This window comes from Lacerta agilis, chromosome 6 (genome assembly GCF_009819535.1).
Source record: "Lacerta agilis isolate rLacAgi1 chromosome 6, rLacAgi1.pri, whole genome shotgun sequence".
Classification (NCBI taxonomy): Eukaryota; Metazoa; Chordata; class Lepidosauria; order Squamata; family Lacertidae; genus Lacerta; species Lacerta agilis.
In genome coordinates, this window is record NC_046317.1 from 77,517,149 (window position 1) to 77,538,385 (window position 21,237).

At 46.6% G+C, this 21,237-nt stretch overlaps 1 protein-coding gene across 2 annotated transcripts in view; it reads right to left on the reverse strand.

Annotated features, from left to right (window-relative positions):
• Nucleotides 1–21,237, reverse strand: part of RIPOR3 (RIPOR family member 3) — a 109,834-nt gene that overhangs the window by 4,488 nt on the left and 84,109 nt on the right. For both annotated transcript variants that reach the window (XM_033153535.1, XM_033153536.1), the window contains 7 exons: nt 13,487–13,616; nt 11,698–12,312; nt 11,199–11,338; nt 9,810–9,948; nt 6,241–6,376; nt 4,594–4,755; nt 2,357–2,515 (listed from right to left, as the gene is read on the reverse strand). In XM_033153535.1, coding sequence (XP_033009426.1) covers nt 2,357–2,515; nt 4,594–4,755; nt 6,241–6,376; nt 9,810–9,948; nt 11,199–11,338; nt 11,698–12,312; nt 13,487–13,616 — 1,481 coding nt within the window. The remainder of the gene's footprint in view (nt 1–2,356; nt 2,516–4,593; nt 4,756–6,240; nt 6,377–9,809; nt 9,949–11,198; nt 11,339–11,697; nt 12,313–13,486; nt 13,617–21,237) is intronic.

Below are 21,237 nucleotides of genomic sequence, written 5' to 3' on the forward strand. Positions count from 1 at the left end.
CAGTTTGTGTGCAGTGCAGCCATCGCATTTACACACAAGGACTTTTCTGCACCGACGGGACTTCCTCTCCCCATGGGGTCCCTTGCCCACCCCACCCCCAAATCTTCTCCAAAGAGTTGAAGGAATACCTCATCAACAAATTTGGGGGGTATATCCCATCGCATAGGCAGAAGTCCTACTAAAACTACTAAAACAGTGTTTCTCAAATTTGGGTCTTCAGCTGTTTTTGGACAACTCCCATCATCCCTGACCACTAGTCCTGCTAGCTAGGGTGATAGGAGTTGTAGTCCAACAGGCTTGAGAAACATTGTACTAAAAGGACAACTTCATTGGACACAACCCCAATGCCTTTTTTAAGGTATACAACTGCAGGGACAAATTAACATTTAAGGTTGTTAAATCAGTCACTGGTCCACCAAATGTGCTAGCAACTTTGACTAGGTCACAAGTAGAGAAATATCTTTGTGATCAACTCAACAGCTCAGTTGGAAGATCTCAGGGTTGTGGGTTCGAGCCCAAGGTTGGGCCAAAAATTCCTGCATTGCAGCGGTTTGGACTAGATGACCCTTGGGGTCCCTTCCAATTCCAAAAATTCTATGGTTTAATGGGAAATTCTGGGGATTGAACATAGCAAGACTCCTGCAGTATCAAATCAAAGGTCCATCTGCCACATCACCCTGTTTTCTCCAGCAGCCAGTCAGATGCATTCAGCCACAAGCATGGTAGCAACACTCCCTCTCATTGTTGCTCCCGGGCGAACCTAACTAGGAGCCACTGATAGACTGGCAGACTTTCTTCCCTTGGAAGTTTTGAAACAGAGGTTGGATGGCCATCTGCCCAGGGATTCTTTCGCAGTCATTTTTGCATTGCAGGGACTTTCCGATCGGCAAGCCCAAGAGGCTCAGTGGTTTAGACCCATGTCCCACTAAGAGTTACCTGCAAGGCTACCAATTTGAATGAGCGCATGGTAAAGTGCTGGACCATAAAGCGCATGGTAAAGAGCTGGACCATAAAGAAGGCTGATCGCCGTAGAATTGATGCTTTTGAATTATGGTGCTGGAGGAGACTCTTGAGAGTCCCATTGACTGCAAGAAGATCAAACCTATCCATTCTCAAAGAAATCAGCCCTGAGTGCTCACTAGAAGGACAGATCCTGAAGTTGAGGCTCCAGTACTTTGGCCACCTCATGAGAAGAGAAGACTCCCTGGAAAAGACCCTGATGTTGGGAAAGATGGAGGGCACAAGGAGAAGGGGATGACAGACGATGAGATTGTTGGACAGTGTTCTCGAAGCTACTAACATGAGTTTGGCCAAACTGCGAGAGGCAGTGAAGGATAGGTGTGCCTGGCGTGCTCTGGTCCATGGGGTCACGAAGAGTCGGACACGACTGAACGACTGAACAACAACATGGTAAAATGCCCCCTGGTGGGCCCTGAAAGAATTGCAGTGGCAGACAGCAACAGCAGCACTCATATTGCTGTGTTGCTCTAGGTCAGCCGTCCTTAGCTGAGTGCCCTCCAGAGGTTTTGGACTACAATTCCTATCAGTCCCAAACAATGGTCAGAAATGATGGGAGTTGTAGTACAAAATATCCAGAGGGCACCAGGTTGGGGAAGAGAGTGTTGTGTGAAATCAAAATGGTGGCACCTAGAACAATCTTCAGTTATTTCCAGGAAGTGCAAATAGCCAGGGTGTTATGTACTGAGTTGAATAGGATCCAAAATGCAGCAGTCTGATTGGTCCTAGAACAACAGGATTCAGAATGCAGCAGTCTGATTGGTCCGCAGGAGCCACCCCATCCAGCTCCAGGTGGAAGTGAATCCGCAACCTGATTGGCACACAGTAGTATCCCGGAATTAGCCAATCACGTGGCTAATCATTGTGTAAATAGTGTATATAAAGCAGACGTTTTGGGGAAACTGCATTCCTCACTACTATGAGCTGAATAAAGAGCATGAAATTCACACTTGACTCCCAGTACCGGTATATTTCACTGGCGACGAAGGTGGGATTCGAACCCACGCGTGCATAGCACAATGGATTAGCATCCGAGTATATTTCACAGCATTTATCCTATGAACCCTGCTGAACAGGGGCCACTACACCAAAAGCCCTGCTCCAAGTTGCCCTAGAGCAGCTTCTGATAGTCTTGGGACTTGAAAGTGAAACTCTCCTACAGAACGCAGTGACCTGCTGGGTGCAGCTCAAGGGACAGGACGGTCTCTCAAGTAGCTATCATTTCAACATGCAACAGCCAGTGGCGGGCCTTGGAGATTCACCCTATATAGTAACTCCTAACCTGGCAGACACCTGACCAAATCTCAAATAGGGTCTTCCTCGCCAGCCATTCATTTACCTTCTTTAGCAAATCTGGCCAGGTGTTTTTCCAGATTGTTCACATGGTGCTTCTCCAGGTAGCTATAAAACTGGAATAATGTCACTGATTCAGCTGGGAGATCCGTCGAGGGAAAGAGCAGGCTGCCTCCAACGATCTGCTCCAGGAACACCTGCAAAACTGAAAGGGGGTGCATAGAAATGAGGTTTTAAACATAATAAATGTGAGGCAAGCAGTTCTATCTAGAGATGGCCAGAGCTTGGATATTTGAATTTCCTCCTATACATTGGAAGATAAGAAGAGCCTTGCTGGATCAGGACAAAGGTGCATCTAGATCAATATTTTGTGTGTAACCACTCTTGCCTAAGCACTTTCAAGGGCATCCTCAGTGCATTCAGAACTAAACAATAATGCTGTGTTGGTTTTTTTTTTAAAGGAAGTTGAAATTGTGAATATAGTAAATGCTGGGCTCAATGTATGGAAGTGAGAGCTGGACCATAAAGAAGACTGATCGCCGAAGAATTGATGCTTTTGAATTATGGTGCTGGAGGAGACTCTTGAGAGTCCCATGGACTGCAAAAAGATCAAACATATCCATCCTTAAAGAAATCAGCCCTGGAAGGACAGATCCTGAAGCTGAGGCTCCAGTACTTTGGCCACCTCATGAGAAGAGAAGACTCCCTAGAAAAGACCCTGATGTTGGGAAAGATGGAGGGCACAAGGAGAAGGGGACGACAGAGGATGAGATGGTTGGACAGTGTTCTCGAAGCGACTGGCATGAGTTTGGCCAAACTGCGGGAGGCAGTGGAGGATAGGGGTGCCTGGCGTGCTCTGGTCCATGGGGTCACGAAGTGTCGGACACGACTGAACGACTGAACAACAAAGGGCTCAATATTCCTTTCTCCACTTGTGATCAGGGCATCACACAATGCACAGCCCCCCCCCCCACAATGCTCAAAGGTAGCAGGTCAAATAACGAAGGCCATTTTACTTAGAGGGCACAGTCTTAGCATGGCTGCTAGAATAACTGTACACAGGACAGGAGTCCCACTGTAATTCATGGAAGCAGCAGATGGTGGGGGGCTTAGTACCCACAGGGCACAACTATTCACCACCTAAGCATGGGGGGGGGAGTATTTATGCATAAGTCAGAAGGCACCAGATTTCAGCCTCAGGCAGAAATCCCAAGCTCATTCACTTGTATGCAAATGCTAAGCAAAAAGAATTAAAAGATAGTAAAGAACACCAGCCCTGCTTAGTTTGAGATATTTGAGCAGAAAACATACGGTTTGGGTCAGGACTGGGAATCAGCATCGAGGTGCTTATTTCCTCTATGCAATCCTGAATGCACAACTGCAAGAAGAAAAACCATGGCATGAAATTGCAGAAGGAGAACCTGCAACCATCGCTGCCCTTCTTCAACCCACTTCAGTCAAATGAATTTTTTGGATGCCACAGGAGGCAGGGGCTCTAATTCAGGGCTGGCTCACCCGAGGCCATTCAGATGGGGCTGGGCTGCAACCATTCTAGTGAGCTCCGACCACTGGTCATGCTGGCTAGGAGTGATGGGAGTCCAGTAAAATCTGAAGGGCTGCAGATTCCCTACCCCTGCTCTACTGCTCCCTTGGCTACAGCAGGAATAGGGGAACCTGTCTCGCCCCAGTGTGTTGCTAGACTACCACCCCCATCATCCCTGGACATTGTCCTTGCTGGCAGGGGCTGATGGGAGTTGGAGTCCAACAACATCTGGAGGGCCACAGGTTAGCCAGCCTTTGCCTACAGGACGGCTCTAAGCTACATCATACAGGATTACCAGCTAAGTGACTACTAGGGCCATGGATAAGAAAGTCCTGGGTTCAAATCTCCCCTCTGCCAAGAACTCTGCCAGGCAACGTTTTATAGGTAACTCACCCAACAGCCAGATTTCCACTATCTGCTGTATTGAGGAGTCCTGGAGACAGTAATACTGAGCAGGATTATTGTAAGGACTGCTGAGCTAATGTACATGAAGTGCTTTGAACAGCTATGGGGCAAGTTATAAATGCTGAAGAATTATTATTACACAGATTACATTTTTTTATAAATGGATACATTTCCCTTTTAACCAGTCAGTGGATATTTTAATCATTGCACCGCTTTGGATTAACTGAAATCCAAAACCACTGCCAAGTTTTAAAAACGATCAACACTGGGCAATCAAAAGCAAAGGCACAAATACAATTGTGTGTTTCATGCACCCGGGGGTAGAGGGGTATTACCTTTTTCTATGTGTCCTTGATAGTTCTCTTTCGTTTTGAACATCAGTATGTATTTCAAAGGGTTCCAAAATCTCTCCGCCGGACAGAATAAAATGCTCCCCCGCTCAGTGCACTCACTCCAAATCTTCAGGCAGCGCTTCTGCTTTTTAGCTTTTTGAATGACTGCAATAATTAATAATAATAATAATAATAATAATAATAATAATAATAATAATAATAATAATAATAATAATAATAATTCGAATGTCAGCAAGGGGTCTGAAATTCATTTGCAAGCTAAAAGTGAAATACCAGATGGTATGCGGGTATGGTATGGGACGCGGGTGGCGCAGTGGTCTAAACTACAGATCCTAGGGCTTGCCGATCAGGTTGGCGGTTCGAATCCCCGCGACGGGGTGAGCGCCCGTTGCTCGGTCCCAGCTCCTGCCCACCTAGCAGTTCAAAAGCACGTCAAAGTGCAAGTAGATAAATAGGTACCGCTCCGGCGGGAAGGTAAACAGCGTTTCCGTGCGCTGCTCTGGTTCGCCAGAGGCGGCTTAGTCATGCTGGCCACATCACCTGGAAGCTGTATGCCAGCTCCCTCGGCCAGTAAAGCGAGATGAGCGCCACAACCCCAGAGTTGTACACAACTGGACTTAACAGTCAGGGGTCCCTTTACCTTTACCTTTATGCCTTTTCTGCAGTGGTTCCCCATCTGTGGAATGCTCTCCCCAGGGAGGTTTACCTTCATTATATACCTTCTGGCACCGGGCAAAAACGTTCCTCTTTAACCAGGCCTTTGGTTGATTTGATTGACATCCAATGCCCTTTTAAAATCTGGGAGGGGGTGTTATTGGGTTGTTGTTGTTGTTGTTGTTGTTGTTTTGAATGTGTATTTTGTGGTTTTATATTTTGATTTTATCCCGTGAACTGCCCTGAGACCTACAGGTATAGGACTGGGTGTGGGTGGGTGGGTGGGTGGGTGGGAGTAATGTATATGTATATGTATATGTATATGTATAAAATAATAAGTCTAAATTGAGCCTGTGCTAATCAGTATACAAGCCAAAAGGAACATACGCACAGATATATGTAGACGAATGCATACGTCACCAAATCACTCCACTAGCATTTTACTAATCTCAATAAAAGCTTGATCCCAAGCTCCCAGATCAATATCTGCCTTCTTGAGAGTCTGAGTCACATATGATGTGCAAAGGTATGCAGGGGGGAAGTGATATGTCCAATGCGGACTTTTTTGTTTGGCACGCAAGTGAGAGCTGAGAGGCCATTAGAAGTGGAAGATCTATTTGAAGGAGTGGGACCTGTGGGAGGTTGAGCAAGGGGGGAAATGAGAATGGGTGTGTGCTATATATCTAAGAACAGATGCACAGATCATGCAGGAATGCATTTGTTGGTGTTGGTGTCCAGTTGTGCACATGCAGGTATGTGAATTGGGATGTGTGTGAGAGAAACCGTGTGGGGTTATTCCACCCACTTTTATTTTGATCCCAATGACTTCTTGAACATTAGCCCCAAGCGAATGCAGCCCTTGGTCATAACAGGTCCTACACACACACACACACCTGCTAAATGGGGGCTGAAAAACAGAGGATTCTTGGGAGTGTCTGTTCCACACCTTACAGTTTTGGACATCTCATAACTTACTCTCTTCCACAGAAGTCAGGTTTCGCGGCACAGGAGCAGCCAGAGCAGAGATGATCTCCAGAACGTGTTTCTGTTGTGACACCTCTTCCAAAAGGCTCTGCTGGACAATTGGAGCTAAGTTTGGCAGGACAAGTTTCTGGAAGCAAAAGAAGGGAGGAGTGGAGAGGCTACTGCTCAGGGTTGTATATTAAGCAACGAAGCAGCCAAGTTCATCTGCACATGATCCAAAACTTCCCCAGGGCCATCGGGGAGAACACCTGCCTCCCACTTCTGCGGTGGGACACACATTGTCAAATGCAACCCAACAGCTGCGAGTTAATTGCACTCTGCTGAGCATGGATGTGAATAAAGCCACTTCCTTCCTTTTGAAATTATTGTGTTGTTGTAGTGCATGCCGATAAGCAGCTGCCAATATTATGGACCACAGAGAAATGCGCAAAGAGGACTCTTGCAATACCGCAGCTCTTGGGCTGCAATTAAGGCTTTTCAGTTCATTTCGCAATTAAAGGTGAATCTAACAAATCTGCGTTTTCCTAAACAGTGTGAGAATTGAAACAAATGCAGCAATCCTAAATTTGCACTTATCTGAATTCTGCAATGCAATTCTACATCCAGCCAATGTTTGCAAGAATGCATATATTAGGTGAAAGTGTGAATATAAAAATTGAACACATAGGTGAAAATAACACAAGGATGCATTCAATTAGGGGAATTGCTTGCAGAAATGTGTATATAACTCAAAGCTGCATATAAAAATGTGATTATCAGGAGAAAACAATTTGCAAACTGCTGTGCAAATGGAGAGAACTGAATCTTAAGACTGGAAAAATGAAAGGGAACTGGAACTGACAAATCTCTTCATCCTCTGTTGCAATCCAAAGCTGGTCGTAAAGGCCAGTGCAAACAAGATAGGTCCTCGTGCGAACATTCCTGTAAAAGGGCCTGTGCACAGCAGAAACTGACACAGAAACCCCAACACTGGCAACAAACATCTTGGCAAACTTGCAAACTGTATAAGCACACTCACGAATGAGCTGAGATTGGCTCAATATTAAGTTGACACAAATGAATAAATGGGTTTGCTATTAGAGCCTTATTCTAACTTCCCACCCCACCCCCATACACATGTGATTAATAACTGAATGAGGATGGGGAGCAAGACTGAAACACTGGCCCTACCCCTGTCTGGGATGCTCTGCCCCCAGATTTACAGCTTAAAAGAATGAGTTCTCACCAGAAGGCATTTCCTTGTAGTATCTCAACAGACATTGTATGGAGCATTGAACATCTGCTGACTGAGAATGGTTCTTAGCCAGAAGATCTGTTCATGAGTAAGCATTAACAAAACCTTTGGGAGTCTAAGGCTTCAGGGTACTTCCAAAAATCGGTCTCTCTCTCTCTCTCTCTCTCTCTCTCTCTTTTCTCTCTCTCTCTCTCTCTCTTATGTGAATTGTGCTCTTCCCACTCCTGACTGCTACTACTGTATAAGGATGATCAGCATGAAAGAAGGAGCAGCTGGCTGCCCTGTTTCTCAGATACAGCCTGGCCAGCAATCAATGGAGCTGGGAGGGACCTACGGTACTTGCTGAGAGATGTAGCCAGGAGTAGAGACTTTTTGGAAGTCAGCCTGTGCCAGAGTTACCTGGGACCTCACAACCATCACAGTGCTTCCTTGTTCAGCTCTGTACTGGGTAGTCATGTCTCCAGGGAAGTCAACATCTGGAAGTTCCTTCAAAGGCTTCCTGAGAATTTCTGCTCAGGCCCTGGAAACATAACTATCTGTTGCAAATACTGTAGTCTGATGAGCATGTATTAGGAAAGCAGATTTAAAAGAGGATGGGTGTCTTGTTTTGTCTTTACCAGGGCGCCAAATAAGAGTTGGACCACCTTCCTGTGGGAACAGCTTCCCTGGCATGAGAAAACAGCCAGGTAATTAATTATTATTATTATTATTATTATTATTATTATTATTATTATTATTAATAATACCCCGCCCATCTGGCTGGGTTTCCCCAGACACTGTTAATGGCTTCCAACAGAATATTAAAATACAGTAGTCCATCAAACATCAAAAGCTTCCCTAAACAGAGCTGCCTTCAGATGTCTTCTAAAAGTCTGGTAGTTGTTTTTCTCTTAGACATCTGGTGGGAGGGTGTTTCACAGGGTGGGTGCCACTACTTAGAAGGCCCTCTGCCTGGTTCCCTGTACCTTTGCTTCTCGCAGTGAGGGAACTGCCAGAAGGTTTCGGCACTGGACCTCAGTGTCCAGGCAAAACGATGGGGGTGGATATGCTCCTTCAGGCAAACCTTTCTTTAAATGTTTGGATATCCATTATGTGAATAAGTGTGGCACTCTCAGAAGCAAGGAGAAGGTCATAGCTCAGAGAAAGAAGCTCTGAAAGTCCCACGTTCAACCACCTGAAACTCCGCTTAACAGGGTCAGGCAGCAAAGGCTGGGAAGACCCCTTGCCTGAGACCTTGAAGAGCTGCTGCCAGTGAGACTGGGGCAGAGGTAGCCCTTTAGATGTGGTGATGCTCTTTAGAAGTTGTTGGATTCCCAACTTTCATCACCCCAACCAGCATGCTTAGTAGTCAGGAATGGTGGCAGTTGTGGTCCATCATGCTGGCTACCCCTGGAATGGACAATACTGGGCTAGATGGACCAGTGGTCCGAACTAGCATAAAGGCTGCTTCATATGTTCAAAAGATGCATGGATAGGGCTGCCAGCCAACCTGAAAAATACCTAGGGTTTTTCGGCCCTGTTGACATCAGATGAGAAAGGGGAAAATCAGTGTTCCAATTACACAAAAAAGTCAGACTTCCAAGGCATGTACAAGACGGTCATTACTTCCCTGTCTTGTTAGTGGGCTTCCCTAAGAAGCATCTTTTTGGGAATGAGGATGCTGGGCTAGATGGATCTTTGATCTAATCTAGCGGAGCTTCTTCTTACACATGAGTCACAGGGATGCGGCAATCTGTCGATTTTGGTTTCTCCCAGTTTCTCTTTTCCCCAGCCTTAAGTTCAGTTCTCTACATTTTCACATCCGGTTGTGATTTTTTAAAAAAAGTTCTCATGAAGGTTCATCAGCATTTTTTAAAGTGAGAATTTCTCCTAATCTGTATGCAACAATACACATTTTTGCAAAGTGGATTTTCCCATTTGTATATGTTATCTTCCCCAGTATGTACATTTTCATACACACGTTGCCTTACATTCCTGAACACGTGCCTTGGAGACCTACAAGTCAAAATTCAGAAAAGTGGGAATTTCAAAGGATGGCTGTGTTTGGGTTTGCATATTGCTTCAGAAAGTGTGAATCAGGTAGGTTCGCCTTTGAATGAGAACTAACTTTAGTTTCTCCCTCCCCCCCCCATCCCAACTCATGACAAGAACTTTGTATGATTCAAATGTTTGCTGACCGTGCTCATTAAAACAATACAATCTCTTCTCCAAAGACCGACTGTCCTGTGTCTCCCGTTCCGTGAGATTAATCATAGTAATAAGACTCCAATTCCCCCTTTTTTAAAAAAAAAAAAGAGAGAGAAAGCAATCAGACACAATTCCCCACCTGCAGAAGAGCTCTGCAGAACTGCAGATGAACTTCCAGAAGTGTATCTAGGTCATCACTGCCCGTGGTTAACTCCTTCTTTTCTCTTTTGGTATCATAGCCCAGGGATGGAAGTGCGGGTTTGTTGTAGCTGCTGGTGCTAAGGACAAGGATAAGGAAGCAAATAATTAATAGAATGAAAATAAAGCAGGGCAGCAGGGGGGTGGGTGGTGAACCAAGCCCTATCTTACTGAGGCTTAGGAGAGGAAATATGGTCAATGGCCTGGAAACGATGCCTTATGAGGAACGGCTTAGGGAGCTGGGTATGTTTAGCCTGGAGAAGAGAAGGTTAAGGGGTGATATGATAGCCATGTTCAAATATATAAAAGGATGTCATATAGAGGAGGGTGAAAGGTTGTTTTCTGCTGCTCCAGAGAAGCGGACACAGGGCAATGGATTCAAACTACAAGAAAGAAGATTCCACCTAAACATTAGGAAGAACTTCCTGACAGTGAGAGCTGTTCGGCAGTGGAATTTGCTACCAAGGAGTGTGGTGGAGTCTCCTTCTTTGGAGGTCTTTAAGCAGAGGCTTGACAGCCATCTGTCAGGAATGCTTTGATGGTGTTTCCTGCTTGGCAGGGGGTTGGACTGGATGGCCCTTGTGGTCTCTTCCAACTCTATGATTCTAATGCTTCCTGTGGGTTATGATCCAAGATCAGATTCCAGTGATAAAAAGGAATTCAGTGAAAGGAGCATAAGAACAGAACATCAGAAGAACCCTGGTGGATTATTTTATTTTATTTTGTTTGTTTGTACCCCGCCAAAGTGGCTGGGTTTCCCCAGACACTCTGGGCAGCTTCCAACAAAAGATTAAGAATACATTAAAATGTCAGACATTTAAAAACTTCCCTAAACAGGGCTGCCTTCAGATGTCTTCTAAACATCAGATAGCTGTTTATTCCTTTGACATCTGATGGGAGGGCGTTCCACAGGGCGGGTGCCACTACTGAGAAGGACCTCTGCCTGGTTCCCTGTAACTTTGCTTCTCACAGTGAGGGAACCTCCAGAAGGACCTCAGTGTCCAGGCAGAACGGTGGGGGTGGAGACACTCCTTCGGATATACTGGGCCGAGGCCGTTTAGATCAGTCCATCAATCAACCAGAAGCTTCTGGGAAGCTATCAGAGTAGCACAGTTGGTAGATGAACGGTTGGTAAAGCATGAAGGCTCCCTCAACTCAATACTATAGGCAGCATTATTAATTAATCTAGCCCTGTTGGGCCATCACTCTTCTTTCTCATAGTCTTCTAACCTCTCAGAGGCAGGGCTGTGTATATACAGCATTTCTGCAGATAGGGAAAGAAGGTTGCCCAATGTGGCAGGTATTTACAAATTTATATAGAAGGCCTTACCTGGTACTGCGGGTCCTTACACTCCCGAGGGATGACAGTTCATCTGCACTGCCGTCAGCGTTGAGGAAGTCAAAGCTTTCCAGCACTGTCTCAACCATCAAGCTCTCCACAGAGGAATGTTTCAGGTGGTACTTTTTCGGCTGTTGGCAAATGCAAAATTAGTTGCATTTCCTTTTCAGTAGAAACCCTTTTCATCCCAATGCGTGCAGTGCTAGCACAGATATCACCAGCGAATATTCCACCACCACCACCACCCGGATTTCCCAAACTCCCATTAGCCCCAACCCACCATGGCCAATGGTCAGGGATAATGAGAGTTGTGGTCCAATAATATCTAGAAAGCCACATTCCCCAGGGTGCATTTCTCTAGGAACATTTTCACCCCTGTGCATGGCTCGGGCATAATCCATATGTCTGCGCAAACGTTCCTGCCATCTTTGGGAATCCAAGAGTGGAAAGGATAAGTACCGAGAGCTAAAAATTGACAACAACCCTTTACCTTTAATTTGCCCCGGATGCAGAAAAGCTGGTATTCCAATTCCTCCAATTGGATAGGGCTCGGATGCTGGGATTTCAACAAAAGCAACACTTCCTGAAGAGTCTTCTCAATCAACTTAGTCCTTCTACCACTTCTGGCATCAGAATTGCCTTTCGATCCTCTTCGACCAGCAGAGAGGACCTTCCTTTGCTGTACTAAATAGTGACTCCTGTCCCGGACGGTGGACTTGCTCCCGCCTTTCTCCTGATCCAGCGGGCGCGATGGTATGGCGAGAGCAGGGTCAGCATGGGTCGTCTCTTGCAGGATGTCTAGAGTCCTGCGGCTGGGAGTTTGGCACAGCAGAAGGTCCTGATGCTCTCCTGCCACACAAGCATCTTGCAGGATAGTCAGTGGCATGGGCAGCACCCTCTGATTCGAAGGTGGCGTCACGTTCCTGCTTTCTGCCCCTTTCGGGTCCTCTGAGCTGAACGAGCTGCCTTCCGTCGTCTCCGTAAGGCTGTGGCTGGTGCTCCTCAGACTCATGTCGAAATCGCAGTCGGCCAAGTAGCTCAGGATGCAGGGATCTCGGGCCTCGTCCCTGATGTCTGCTGGTTTTTTCCCTTGCTGCAAAACAGACTGAGGCAGACAGAGAGAGAGGTGGAATTACGCAACCAGTGCTTTTCTACAGCACATAGTAAGCGCAACTCTTAAAAGGAACCTGCTTTGATGAACCACAACCCCTGAACAATGGCTGCACTGAGCAAATCTGTCAACTTCATTTTCTCTCAGTTTCTCATTTTTCCAGTGTTAAGTTCAGTTCTCCTTTCTAGAGGCTGAGCTCTCCCCCGCCCCCCAATCATGTCCCTCAACTGCAAAATTACCCATCCAGGGAGGGATTCAACTAACTTGCTGTGCATGTGGAATGAGGTTCTCTTGTGCAATAGCACTTCTTCCCCCCACCCCTCCTTCTCCCACGTTCCTTAAATCTGCTCTGGAGAATTGGGGGAGCATGGGCAGAGGACGGGGGTGGGGTGGGGACATCTCATTGCTCAAGTGGCCCTCATCCCCTGTGCACATGCCCCACTTAGCACTACAGACAACGTCCCATTTATGCATGTTCAAAGACATGCACAATCGCACTTGCATGCATTGCAGCAAACCGGGAAGTGGCACAGAGAAGGGCAGAAGCAACCCTAAAAGAGCACGAAAATGGCGCAAAAAACTGCGCCCAGCAATCCCACAAGCCTTTGTACAGACATTTAAGGCCTGCGGAGAGTTGGAATTTGAGCAAGAAGGGAGTGATTGTGGTGGAGTTTGGTGAATTTTTTGTTCTCCCCCCCTCAGGGTTTTGTTTTTCAAATGGTTTCCAGAGGTTTAGAGGGTGTTTGCAGGCTTCTGCAATGGTGTTTCCAATATACACCATTTCACTTAAAGGTGTGGGGTCTCGGAATGTAACCCCCACGTAAATGTACATTGAATTCCACCCCATACCCATTGTTTTTCAGTCTTTACGCCTCGCCAGAAGCTTCTTCAGCTCCTTGAAGGCCCTTGGTGCTTTACGACGTCTTCATTTCATTAATTAGCAACAGTTCTAAACAGCACGGCTCCTGTCTTAGGAGAGCCAGAAGATTGTGGAGCTGATGATGCTCATTTATCAAAGGCTGCTAACTGAGCATACTTTTGTTTTCCTTTGCCCGATACATTTCAGCAAGTGGGACAATTTCCTGTAGACTTGTCACGACACAGACGAAAGTGGCTGGGAGGGTAAGCGCTTGACCGCAGAAGCTCCTTGCATCCTGGTCATACTTACAAGGTAATATTTCTCTCGGAAGCTGGGGGTGTTTGGTGGGGTCCAGCTGTATATGGAGTTCTTCCTGCTCCCCATAGAAAACTTGGAGGCAGATCCAGGAGACAAGACGAGACTTTCAGTGTCAAAAGGGCTACAGGTGGGAGAGAGAGAGAGAGAGAAAGAAAGAGAGAGAGAGAGAAAGAAAGAGAGAGAGAGAGAGAGAGAGAGAGAGAGAGAGAGAGAGAGAGGATGAACTTGGAACTCAAAGGTTTCATGTGCCATAACCACTGAACAAGTGTCATTCCTCTCCCCCATGGTATGTTTGCACGCCACCACTGTATGGAAAAATGCTTGATAATAAATAATAATAATAATAATAATAATAATAATAATAATAATAATACTTTATTTCTTCCCCAGCCACTCTGGGCGGCTTTCAACAGAGCATCAAAAACAGAATACTGTAGAGCTTCAAACATTAAAAACTTCCCTAAGCAGCTTGATTGTTAAATGCTGTTGCAGGAGATAGTTCCGTTGCAGGAATATCTCGTTTCCACAGCTAAAAGAAAAACACCAATGTCATGTACACTGGCGGGGGCGATGCAATTTTTCCATCCGGCTAAGATATCTGCTGTAATTGGGAGTACAGTACAGAATATGGTTTCGCTAGTGCTGAGAGCACACACACCCCTACTGTGTGTTTAACTGCCAAATCAAAACAGTTTTATTTGCGTGGTCAGACGGAGTCCCCCAAACCCCAGGCAGCCCCTGAGCGGAATAACAACACAAGACAATGTGCTATGGGATTAAAATTAGGCCACAACTTTATTAAGATTCAGACGTAGGGAGACCTTGGCTCAGGCATTGGGCGTTTATCCTTCCCAGCTCCCCAGCCGGGGACCTGGGTAACTTCAGGGTTATCCAGCATGTGTGGGGATTGGGCTAAGTCTGGAGAACATGTGTTCAAGCAGATAGCCCGCCCCCCTGTTCACCACCGCTGGAGGGGGAGGGCAATGACAACCTCTGGGCATATGGCCAATGCCTCCCCCCAAGACCCCTTTAACGGGAACCCTGGTATCGACGCCGCAATGGGGGTGTGGGGTCACCACCCCACGCCCCCCCCCCCCCGTTTTAGGAAGATTACTTAAGCTTTGATTTGCTTTTAACTCTTCAGAAGCTGAACACTCATCCAAAAATAATTCTTCATCTAGTGCAGCAGTTTTCGAACTTGATGCTTTCAGGAAACAAGTGTGTTCACATCCCCCACCCCACCCTCCAAAAATGCAGAAGGTAGCAGCATTCCTGTTATAGCCAAGTTCGAGTGTAGCATTTAAAAAAAAAAACTACTAATGCAAATCCCAAAGCAAATGAATGTTTTTGTCCCCAAATTGCAGTTTGGAAGGGGCAGGAAGAGAGTGACTGACAATTCCAGTGAACTGTAAAGGTAAAAGGTAAAGGTACCCCTGACTGTTAGGTCCAGTCGCAGACGACTGGCGTTGTGGCGTTCATCTCGCTGTATAGGCCGAGGGAGCCGGCGTTTGTCCGCAGACAGCTTCCAGGTCATGTGGCCAGCATGACTGGCGAACCAGAGCAGCGCACGGAAACGTCGTTTACCTTCCTGCCAGAGTGGTACCTATTTATCTACTTGCACTTTGACATGCTTTCAAACTGCTAGTTTGGAAGGAGCTGGGACCGAGCAACGGGAGCTCACCCCATTGTGGGGATTTGAACCGCCGACCTTCTGATCGGCAAGCCCAAGCTCTGTGGTTTAGACCACAGCGCCACCCGCTGAATACACACTTGTATTCACACTGGATACATGAAAGGTTCTGAGAAGCTTACAAGAGCCCTGCAGTGTTGTCCAGAGTACACGTAACGTGCACAGAATGCGGCATGAGGTGAGGGTACATCTCATGTACATCTTTATTTTTACATGCACATATCACTTTTCCACCTAAAAAGATGCTCAGAGCAGCATCCCAAAACACAGATATTCAAATATAATGGTGGACACCATCCAGCAAGGGCACTGAATGGATAACAAACAGTCTTGTGGAGGTGGAAATAGCCTAGCAAAGACCAGTTACGAGATAATCTTCTGCCAGAAGTGTTTCAGCTGTTCAGTACCATGGATTTCATTCAGATTTTCTTCCAAGTTTGTGCACTTCGGGGCACCACTTTATCTCAGCCTGAAGACAACCTGAGCACGGATAATAACTTCTTTACTCCGAAGGTGCTGCTGCGATACCACCGTGGAGGCAAGGCTTACGCAGCATTAAGGCTAATGAAGTTTAATTGGCTAAGTTCGCCAGTGTCACACAGCTGGGCTTCGTCAAAGCAAGTCAGTGCCACACAGGAAGATTTAGCAACTCATCTGCTTTTTCTCACTTTGTAGCCAAACAAGAGAAGATCTCTGAACGGCAGAGAATATTCCATCCAAAGCAGACGCCACAGTTACTTACAAGTCCATTTCACTGGCTTGTTTCAAATGTATACCGATATGCAGAAAAGATGCACTTCATGGTTTTCAGTGTTAAAACCTCAATATGTGGGACCACCAGCCTCATATAACCAACTGCTTACGTCTAATTAATGCATGAAGTAGCTAATATCATAGAGTAACCTGTCCTGCCAGAAGAAGCTGGGTCAGTCCCCCTCACCATGGGAGTAAGGAAGTAATGTACAGCCGTACCTTGGTTGACACACACCTTGTGACTCAAACGTTTTGTTCCCAAATGCTGCTAACCCAGAGGTGAATGTTCCGGTTTGTGAATCTTCTTTGGAACCTGAATGTCCAATGCAGCTTCCGTGGCTTCCAATTGGCTGCAGGAGCTTCCTGCAGCCAATTGGAAGCCGTGCCTTGGTTTCCGAACATTCTGGAAGTCGAATGGACTTCCGGAATGGATTGCATTCGACTTCCGAGGTACGACTGTGATGTATATTGTTTCCTCAGTCTACCATGTGAACTCTGGTGTGTAACACAGGGACTTTTCTACAAAGCCATTCTTGTGTCCCTATACAAATAATTTAGGAACTTTCACCACTCTGGGTCTAACCTAATTTTGGCTGCCTGTATTTTCTTACTTTTCTAGGGGGGTGGGGGGGAACAAGCCAGGGAACTGGATCTGTGCCCATTCCCCTTCTATATTCCGGTTCAGCTATTGCTTTGGAACAGGACCATGTCTGCTTTCTTCTTCACAGCTATACAAAAATGTAGAGCACATGGCATGATGCTGTGCTCAGGTTGTGTGTGTGAATAAAACCATCAACTAACCTTCATTCTGTGAAAAACAAAAGCTGGGTAAGTGCTGGAACCCCTGGGGTCTCTTGTCGCTCAGGGATTGGGGTGGGCACAACATCTGGGTATTGTTTTGGGGGAGTGTTGTTGCTTTTTTATCTTTTACTTGTAACTCCTACAATTCATGTGGAAATTGTTCAGTTGGGCTGGGTACTTTTTGATGAGCTCTGTTTTTAGTTTATGACTACTTTTGTTACGTTTGTATTTTTATTTTTTTTCATTGTAAGCCGCTTTGAGCATGGTTTTATTTATGGAAAGGGGGCATAAAATGATGCATTTACGCATGTTGCGCTGGTGAAATGTTTTGTACCAGAATGACGTTGTTGCACAAGAGAAGGCGTTGCTGTGGTAACATCGTTGAACAATCAATTGTGCAAAACAAGTTTCCGCTAGCAAAGCTGTTGTGCCGGATTCCGCTGGTGCACAACATTAAAATTCACCCATCATGTAGGGCGAGAGCTCTTTGTGCTAGGTGCAGCAGAATTCAACCTTTTCAGATCCAGTATCTACTTCTAACCCAAACATGCATTTGGGGACCCATTTCTTAATCTTTTAACCCACCTTCAATCAGGCCATGACCTACACATGGGTCTCAATTCAACAGTTGAAGACCAGTGAACCAGTGGGCAGAGAATCATGGATATGGCCCTGGGGGTGTGGCACAGAGTGAGTGATGCTCTGGCTCCACCCACCACCAGTTGCAACTCTGGTGGACTTTGTCCATGGGCCAATGACCCTGCACAGAACATAACGCTGTCTCTACCTGCTCTTGAGATTTAAAGATTTAAAAAGTGTGCACGCACACACGAACACACACAGAGAGAGAGCAGCTGGTTTGTAAATAAGTCATTTTATAGTGTAACGATATCCACTGAAAATGGGGGGCGGGGGCGGGAGTGTGTGTTATTTTTTTTTAAGTGGCTACAAGCAAGCAAACAAGCCTGCTGGGTTTTTTGGGGGGGGTCAACTTATTGGGGGATTTTTGCACAAAGCCCCATGAGAATCCACTTGCTGAAAGACCAATATATTGAGCAAACTCAAAACACTGCAAAAATGTTTTTAGATTTCCTACCAAGGATTAGCTCACAAAATAAAACATGCCCCCAATTAAAAGAGTTTCTCGGAATAAAATGTTTCTTTCTTGGAGGAAAAACAGTAAGGGTTGTTTGTGTGTTAGTTTTCTACTACAAACAGCATTGCAGGAATCCCCCTGGAGTTTTCATTTACACGCAGATCCAGTATATCATCGGAATATATTTTCACACACACAATTTACCTAGGACAGAAGTTAGCCTAACAGATTCGTATTTTCCTGGAACCCCATGACTCCATGCCTCAAAAGAATTCGCAGCATTTCTTAGGCAGAGCTGTAGCTGGCGGTGGGGGGGGACACGCTAGCCAGGGTTTCTGCCCCAGGTGAAGCCTCCAAAGGGGCGCCATTGAGCCTCCCAGCCTCCCAGCATGTCTGAGTTTCAGCCAAAGAGAAGGAAGAAAAAGTGAACCCAAATTTTTTTATCCTCTGTGCCACTTCTGAACGGACATTCCCTCCATGCACAGCCTTACAGATACACTAGTGTTTGTACAAGGGATTGCCAAAGTTGCCACAAGAGGTCCCCATTTAAGTTTGGAGAGGAAACATTTCCCTGTTAGAAAAGAATTCAAGCCTTAGGAGAGCTGGCACACGCATTTCTGGATTTACAGATCTAGCAGCAGGGAAGGACTGGCAAACCCCAAGTGAGCCAGGAGTTGCTGCAAAGAGTGCCGTGGAAACTTTTGGCACACAGAAAGGGAGAATTGGAATCAATTAAACTTGCTCTGCGTTTGGCTTCTCAAAACAGCTCGCTGACTACAGTGCTCCAGCCAGGAAACAAAAGAAGCTTCTCTGCATTGTGGCTTTGCAATATAGTCACTACCAAAGCTGGTTTAGCCAGAAAAAAACGTGCAAGATCTATACAGAAAACAAGAGATGGGACTTGAGAGGCAGAAAAGTCAAAGTGGAAAAGCCAAAGGACCCAGGCCTCTTACCTTTTCTGGAACACACGTCCTTAGCTACTGTTTTTACAAGGATATTGGGAGAACGGGGGACAATTATTTGGCTAAAATTGGAGGGAGGAAAATGGAACTTGTGGGTTTCATGAAGGGCTGGCCTACATTTTTCTCCCATAATCTGAGCACCGATTCTGAGAAGCTGCCTGGAATTATATTCATCCTACACTAAAGAGAAACAATAGCATCCCATTGTAAACATCCAGGAAGTTAAAGGGAGATCACACACACACACACACACACACACACACACACAAGCAAACACACTTTATTCCAGCTTTTGTATGGTACAATGGCCATGTTTGCATGTCACAGTATGCCAGAAGTGGAGAACCTTTGGCCCTCCAGATGTTGCTGAACTTGGGGTGTTAGGGGAGGGGCAGTATCTCTGGAGAAAGACGTATCATGCTCCTTCTGGGCAGTTTGTCCACCACTTGTTCGCTCCCCCTGCACGCAGCTCTCATCTGTGGCTCCTAGAAGCTGTCAGCATGCGACAGCAGCCACACCCTGGAAACGGCTTCAAATGACCGGCTAAACTGGGTGAGGGTAGCCAATGGGTCACAAACCCTCAATGAGTTAGGGTCTTGCCCTGAATGTGAAGACAGGCTCCAGTGGATTGAGTGGATAAGACCCAATAGTGGGTCCAACGGTCAAGAAGGCAGTTTCTGCATGTGCTGTAGAGGGAAGCGAGGGGCAGGTTTTTGTTGTTCTTTAGTCGTTTAGTCATGTCCGACTCTTCTTGACCCCATGGACCAGAGCACGCCACGCACTCCTGTCTTCCACTGCCTCCCGCAGTTTGGTCAGACTCATATTGGTAGCTTCGAGAACACTGTCCAACCATCTCATCCTCTGTCGTCCCCTTCTCCTTGTGCCCTCCATCTTTCCCAACATCAGGGTCTTTTCCAGGGAGTCTTCTCTTCTCATGAGATGGCCAAAGTACTGGAGCCTCAGCTTCAGGATCTGTCCCTCCAGTGAGCACTCAGGGCTGATTTCCTTCAGAATGGATAAGTTTGATCTTCTTGCAGTCCATAGGACTCTCAAGAGTCTCTTCCAGCACCATAATTCAAAAACAACAATTATTCGCCGATCAACTTTCTTTATGGTCCAGCTCTCACTTCCATACATCACTACTGGGAAAACCATAGCTTTAACTATATGCACTGGCGGAGGAAGAGGAGTGGTGGGGGAGCACACCGTCCCCAGCAGCACAATCCCGGTGGAGTGCCATCGTGGCTGCCCCCCCCCTGCCAACACTGGGCACCACGCCCCCTGGGATGCGCACTAGCCCTGCCCCTGCCTGCTCTCCACCCTCCAGTGCTGGAGCATGAAGCTCCACCACTGACAATATGGACCTTTGTTGGCAAGGTGATGTCTTTGCTTTTTAAGATGCTGTCTAGGTTTGTCATTGCTTTTCTCCCAAGAAGCAGGGGTCTTCTAATTTCGTGACTGCTGTCACCATCTGCAGTGGTCATGGAACCCAAGAAAGTAAAATCTCTCACTGCCTCCATTTCTTCCCCTTCTATTTGCCAGGAGTTGATGGGACCAGTGGCCACGATCTTAGTTTTCTTGATGTTGAGCTTCAGACCGTATTTTGCGCTCTCCTCTTTCACCCTCATTAAAAGGTTCTTTAATTCCTCCTCACTTTCTGCCATCAAGGTTGTTTCATCAGCATATCTGAGGTTGTTGATATTTCTTCCATCAATCTTAATTCTGGCTTGGGATTCATCCAGTCCAGCCTTTCACATGATGAATTCTGCATATAATTTAAATAAGCAGGGAGACAATACACAGCCTTGTCGTACTCCTTTCCCAATTTTGAACCAATCAGTTGTTCCATATCCAGTTCTAACTGTAGCTTCTTGTCCCACAAAGAGATTTCACAGGAGACGGATGAGGTGAGGGGCAGATAGGGCTTGTCAAACTGGGAATGGAGCCCAGGGGTTGGCAAGATTTACCAGACGATGGGCTGGTCCACACTCCGTCCGTCGGATGGGCTGGAGCATGTGAGCAGGCACGCCCTTCTGGCCCATGTGCGTTTGCACACGCTATTTCCGGCGGGCCTCCAACCCGGAAGTGTGCCGGAAATAGTGTGTGTGTATATGCGCAGGGGCGCTTCTCTGTCCCACGCACATGCACACACGCTATTTCCGGTGCACATCCGGGTCAGAGGAGCACCCGTGCACATGTACACAGACGCCATCAACCTGGAAGTCGGTCCCCGTGCCACGCCGGTAAGAGCAGGGAGGCGGGAGCGGCAGGGGGGCAGCAGGGGTCACCATGGGCCAGTTAGGCAAGCCTCGTGGGCCACTACCAGCCCATGGACCTTAGGTTGCTGACCCCTGAGGTAGCCCGTCTAGGAGAAGGAAAACTCTGATCACAAACCTCCACTGTCCTGTGGCTATACTCATTTGTGAGAAAGGTTTTGAGA